The sequence below is a fragment of the Phaethon lepturus genome, unplaced genomic scaffold, assembly GCF_000687285.1.
Source record: "Phaethon lepturus isolate BGI_N335 unplaced genomic scaffold, ASM68728v1 scaffold661, whole genome shotgun sequence".
Lineage (NCBI taxonomy): Eukaryota > Metazoa > Chordata > Aves > Phaethontiformes > Phaethontidae > Phaethon > Phaethon lepturus.
In genome coordinates, this window is record NW_010515297.1 from 33,686 (window position 1) to 39,766 (window position 6,081).

Consider the following 6,081-nt stretch of genomic DNA (forward strand, 5'->3'; position numbering starts at 1 on the left):
TACCCGCCCTGGGAAGCCACCAGGACACTGCGCCGTTCTCCTGCCTGGTCCCCTGCAACCAGCCACCAGCATCATCCCAGGCACCATTATGCTCTGGAGGCATCAATGTCTGCTCCTCCATGAGTATATCCACATAGAGAGTATATATCCACATATAGAATATATACCTATATATAGCGTACATCCAGCTATGCCAGAATTTTGGCATAAAGGATTAATAGGCATGCACTAAGTTAAAAAGAGGGAGAAAGACATTTACTAGAACAGCATTTACTCAGCAGGGCACTCTCTATTGCCTCTTGTAGCCCCGGGGGTGTTAGTGGATGAAGTTTGCAGAAGAACAGCTATTTCTGCTCAAGACTCTCCGTTCTTCAGATTTCAGGTCACTGGGGGAAAAAAAAAAAAAGCCCAGAGAGGAATTCTCCCTAGGATCTGCAAAAGCCCCCGATCAAAGGAGCAGGAAATGGTAAAGCTAAAGCATCTAGCAGAGAGCCTGAGAGACTAGTCAGTATTACCTGACTTAGTAAGTATTTGTTTAGCTGTCTAAAGCGCACCAATGAATCATGCAGGGATTTTTTTTTGGTCACAGTTAAGTGAAATCCTTCCATGTGCAAACTTCCTGTGCAAGGGCCCCAGCGCCGTTTCAGGTCTTACATCCATCTGTAATTAGGGCGCAGAACTGTGCATGCACCTCAGACAAAATAAGCTGTGGCTGGTCCTGGCCAAGGAGACGAGAACCTGCTAAGACACAAACTGAGCTGAGTGCAGATAAACAGAGTCCCTGTTCCAATCAAGGATTCCCCAAAGTTTTAGAGGGTTCAGACCCACAATTCTGTGTCACATCTCTCCAAAGTGCTCAGTACGAGCTGGACACTGCCTTGCTTGCTTACTTGACAACTTGTCTCCTTAGGCATATCCTTAAGAAGTAAATTTTTCTGTCTTTCAGATTTCAAGCGCCTGTTGCACCTGATGTAGGTGTCCTCCAAAAGTGCATTGGCGACAGCATTTCTATTGCAATCGTTGGGTTTGCAGTAGCCTTCTCCGTGGCTAAAGTGTATTCCATCAAACATGACTACCCACTAGACAGCAACCAGGTAGATGGATAACACACAAATCAACACAGAGCATTTTTCAACAGGAAATAAGTCATTTTAGGAATGCTTTGCCTTGTGAATAACTGCCATGAACTAGCTTTTAAGATAATCTCTTTTGTTTTTATTTCAGGAGCTAATTGCTTTTGGGCTGGGTAATATAGTTGGTGGATCATTCAAAGGATTTGCCTCCAGCACCGCTCTGTCAAGATCAGGTGTGCAGGAGAGCACGGGAGGCAAAACACAGGTATAGACATCAACAGATCATGATGGCATTTAATGCAAGAAAGCTCTTTTTTTTTCTTGGATGACCATAATGCCTTTGGGCACTTACTCATGGTGGAATTGCTCTCTAATGCAGATTGCTGGTATTATCTCAGCTGTCATCGTCTTGATTGTGATCTTGGCCATTGGGTTTCTCCTGGCACCATTACAGAAGGTATTCACTGGTTTCACCTAGCGTTTCCTCCTGCTTGCCAAAGACAGGGCTGCTCTGGGAGTCACTGGGAGTGTTCAAAGACTTCAGTGGGAGCCAAACAGGGTTTTGCAAAGCTTGGTTCTTCCCAGATCATGACAGAGAGGACCACTACATCTGGTCCCTCAGAGGGAACGCAAGTGCCCAAACACCAAACATCACAGCACCAGCTTTTAGGTGCCACAAAAATGTGGGATTTGCAGCCTCAGGTCAGATACCTGTGCTGCACCACAGCTAGGGAGGTTCCAGTGGGATGGACAGGGCAGCCCGACCCGCAGCGGTGACATAATGTGAGGAGCTGCCCAGTCTTTCCGCTGCACTTTGGCCCTATCTGTATAATCTTCTAAGTCTTAATGTTCAACATTTGCTTCGCTTGCTTTAAAATTCAACATGTATTTTGGTCTGTTTAACAGTCAGTCCTTGCATCTTTGGCTCTTGGCAACTTGAAAGGAATGCTCATGCAGTTCAAAGAAGTAGGCATCCTATGGAGAAAGGACAAGTATGACTGTGTAAGTTGAGTCCCACAAGCGTTCAGGAATGAAGCACTCTGGGAAAGGCACCTATCATGCAAATTTGCTTCCAGGTTATCTTTGTTTTTATACCTGCCTTACTTCACTAAATGAAAAGTACAATAGTGGCGTGCCTTTTTTACTTTTACACCCCTTGCTTGTGTTTTCCATTTTGTCCCGCCTTTTGAGTTGATTCTCTCTTCTAACTTCACTTTCACCCATTTCATTAAAATGTATTAAAATACAGTTCATTATACAGCGTCAAATATAGAAAACGGTTACAGAAAATGTCTAAATACGCAGTGCATTGGCTACACATTCAGGGATGCTTTCTCATACTCACGCATCACGTTAGGTGGCGGTTACACAGCAAAAAACAAGTGAAGACCATGACTTGAAGCGTTTACTCCAAGCGGTAAAGCTCGTGGCTGGAGGGCAGGACTGCCTCTACCTCTGACACTCAGAGCATTTAGGCTCTTGGCTTTCTCATCAGCCAATTCCTTGTGTTCCCAAATGGTTCCAGGCCTCAGTTTTCCCAGCAACCAAACAGTTTTTTACCACAAGAAAATGCTTTGAAATCTGTGGCTAAAAATACTCAGTATTATCTAGTGCTTATCAGTCAACGAAGTTCACAGCACCTACATTTGCCTGTTTTGATACCCAAAGCACGCTTACAACTCTCGGCTTTACCAGGACCCTGATTTACTTGTAGCCTTGACTTTCTGCTGGATCTTGTTTGAGCTTTTAGTGAACCACCTATAGAAGATCCACACCTCTATTATTCTAAGCATTTATTGTATAGGAATTGTCATCCCTAGAAACACTGCTTCGTGAGTCTGTCCCTATTTTACAAGAAAAAAAAAAAAACCCTAGGAAACATGAAACCCCTCACCAAAGGTGGGTGGACAGCCTGGACGAGATCCGAAAAAACAGTCCAGATGTCACTGCTCCCACCCTGGGCTCACGACCCAGGTCCTTGACACACTCATAACCGCTGCCATCCACCTGCTCGTTACAGGTTATATGGGTGGTGACTTTCCTAGCTGCTGTTTTTCTTGGCCTGGATATTGGGCTAGCAACCGCCGTGGCGTTCCAGCTGCTGACCGTGGTGATCCGCTCCCAGATGTGAGTACTTGTTGGACGCAATGAAAAGATATCTCAGGGCCCCCTGTTATAAATTAATTTCCTCCATGCAGAGAAGGCCAACAGCCCCATACCTCGGTCTGTCCACCGATCGTGTATGGAAAAATCATTTACATGTAAACCCTTGGATGTGGGTCCTGTGGGTCTTCAGACCTCCAGGTCTGAAGAACTGGGGCTCAGGTTGCTTCCTCTGATCCTTCTCTTCCACCAGGTTTCAGTGTGGGGCGCAAATAACTGTGTGTGTTTGTTCACAGTCCAAGCTGCACTGTTTTGGCTAATGTTGGGAGAAGTAACATCTACAGGAACAGGAAGGATTACACTGATGTAAGAACTGTCGTGTTTCTTTTATTATCTGCTGCATTTGTGTTTCTACAGCAGACATCGTTACTGACACTTTTCCTTCATTGTACAGATCTATGAGCCAGAGGGAGTGAAGATTTTCAGGTGCTCATCTCCTATCTTCTTTGCTAATATTGAATTCTTCAGAGAGAAACTCATCACTGCTGTAAGTGTCTGGGGCTGTCATTCTGAAAATATGAATTGCATGACACATTAAGGTGAATACAATTTCACAATAATTACTACATATGCATTCAGTCCACAGTTCAAAGATTAATTTTTCATTAATTATTCAAATACTGTTCCCACTACTGTAATGCCATATGTACATGCACATCTCCGAGAAAGAGAACAGCCTGACTCGTGGTGAACTTATACCATAACAATGTATATACATATTTTAAACCCTTTAGAAGAAAGTAGTGCATAGAGAACATAAAGGCACATTATTTTATTTTATTAGCATTTACACTATTTACACCAAATAAATGCTTGTTTACTCATCTTGCCCGAAAGAACTCAACCTCAACAGTCATAAGAGAAGGTGAACAAAATCACACTATCAATCAAAGAGGTCTTCATGTCTTCCATGACAACCTGGGCGAAGGCAGCCAGTCTTTGTCTAACCAGCACAGAGAGCCAGGACCCCTGAGCCCTCACTGTGCCAGGGAGGCTCGCCATCGCCAGCCTGAACCGAACTTGCAAAACAAAGGAGATGTTGTAGTAGGTGCCTACTACCAATCTCCCAGCCAGGATGTAAGCACTGATGAGTTATTCTATAGGCAATTAGGAGAAATTTCAGGATCAGTAGCCCTTGTCCTTATGGGATATTTCAACTTCCCAGACATCAGCTGCAAATATCACACTGCTGTGATGAGCAGGTCTTGGAAATTCTTGAAGTTTGTAGGAGGTGATAACTTCTTGTCACAGGTATTCAGTGAGACAACTAGGAAAGATGCCCTCCTAGACTAACTATTTGTGAACAGACAAGGAGTCGTGGGGGATGTGATGGTAGGTGGTTGTCTTGGCCACAGTGATCATGAAACTGTTGAGTTTAAAATTTTCAGCATAATAAGAAAAAAGGACAGCAGAGTTGCTACTCTGGACTTCAGGAGAGGAAATGTTAAGCTCTTCAGGGAGCTGTGCTCTGGGAACCTGCTTTTAAGGGCTTAGGAGTCCACGAGCGCTGGTCAGTCTTTAAGAACCACCTTTTAGAAGCACAGGAGCAGGCAATTCCACTGTGTTGTAAGTCAAGTAAGCGGGGCAGAAGACCAGTTTGGTTGAACAGGGAATTCCTCATGGAGCTCAAGAGGAAAAAGAAATTGTATGATCTCTGGAAGCAAGGTCAGGCTTCACAGGAAGACGACAGAGCTGTGGTTCATGTATGCAGGGAGAAGACACAAAAGGCCAAAGCTCAATTAGACAGGCAACTTTTGGAGACAGTCCAACAGAGGGCTATGAGGATGATGAAGGGATTGGAACATCTCTCGTATGAGGAAAGGCTGAGAGACCTGGGGCTGTTTAGTCTGGAGAAGAGAAGCCTCAGAGGGGACCTTATCAAGGTCTATAAATATCTGAAGGGTGGCTATCAGGAGGATGGAGCCAGTCTCTTCTCAGTAGTGACCAGTAATAGCATGAGGGGCAATGGGCACAAACTGCAGCACAGGAAGTTCCACCTCAACATGAGGGAAAACTTCTTTTCTGTGAGGGTGACGGAGCACTGGAACAGGCTGCCCAGAGAGGTTGTGGAATCTCCTTTTCTGGAGACCTCCAAAACGCGACTGGACGTGTTCCTGTGCAGCCTGCCCTAGGTGATCCTGCCTTGGCAGGGGGATTGGACCAGATGATCTTCAGAGGTCCCTTCCAACCCCCACCATTCTGTGATTCTGTGAATTAGAGTTGAAACTGGCCAGTGTTGTTTCAGATAACACGGGCTTTTTAAAGTATGCTAATAGCAATAGGAGGTCTAAAGAAAACATTGGAGAGATACTTGTTGAAAGTGGTCATCTGACTAATAGGGACGAAGAAAAAGTGGAGTCATTCAATGTGTTTTTTGCCTCAGTCTTTAATAATACTGATAGATCTTGGTCAGGGTCAGAGAGGACCTCAAGTGTGGGAACAGTGACTTTCCATTTGTGGACCAAATTGTAAGGGACCAGCTGTATCAGCTGAATGGTCACATGTCTGTGGGGCCTGATAAGATTCATCCCAAAGTACTGAAGGAGGTAGAGGATGTTATGGCAGGACTCCTCTTGATCATCTACCAAAGGTCTTGGGAGTCTGGGGAGGTCCTGCTGACTGGAAACTAGCCAATGTTACTCCAATTTACAAAAAGGGCATGAGGGAAGACCCAGGGAACTACAGACCTGTTAGTCTAACCTCAGTTCCTAGAAAAATGATGGAGTCATTTATACTGGGTACTACTGAAAGGCATTTAAAGAATAATGCAATCATCAGGCACAGTCAACATGGGTTCACAAAGGGAAAATGCTGTTTAACTAGTTTGATATCCTTCTATGATAAG

The 6,081-nt window shown here is 44.6% G+C and overlaps 1 protein-coding gene across 1 annotated transcript in view; it reads left to right on the forward strand.

Annotated features, from left to right (window-relative positions):
• SLC26A3 (solute carrier family 26 (anion exchanger), member 3) overlaps positions 1 to 5,650 on the forward strand; it is a gene marked incomplete at its 3' end in the record, with an annotated part of 10,237 nt that extends 4,587 nt beyond the window's left edge. The window contains 9 exon segments of the mRNA XM_010295588.1: positions 947 to 1,094; positions 1,225 to 1,338; positions 1,453 to 1,530; positions 1,980 to 2,075; positions 3,094 to 3,200; positions 3,473 to 3,542; positions 3,631 to 3,723; positions 4,074 to 4,339; positions 5,502 to 5,650. Of these exon segments, the coding sequence (XP_010293890.1) occupies positions 947 to 1,094; positions 1,225 to 1,338; positions 1,453 to 1,530; positions 1,980 to 2,075; positions 3,094 to 3,200; positions 3,473 to 3,542; positions 3,631 to 3,723; positions 4,074 to 4,339; positions 5,502 to 5,650 (1,121 nt within the window).
• Positions 5,651 to 6,081: the final 431 nt, after the last annotated feature.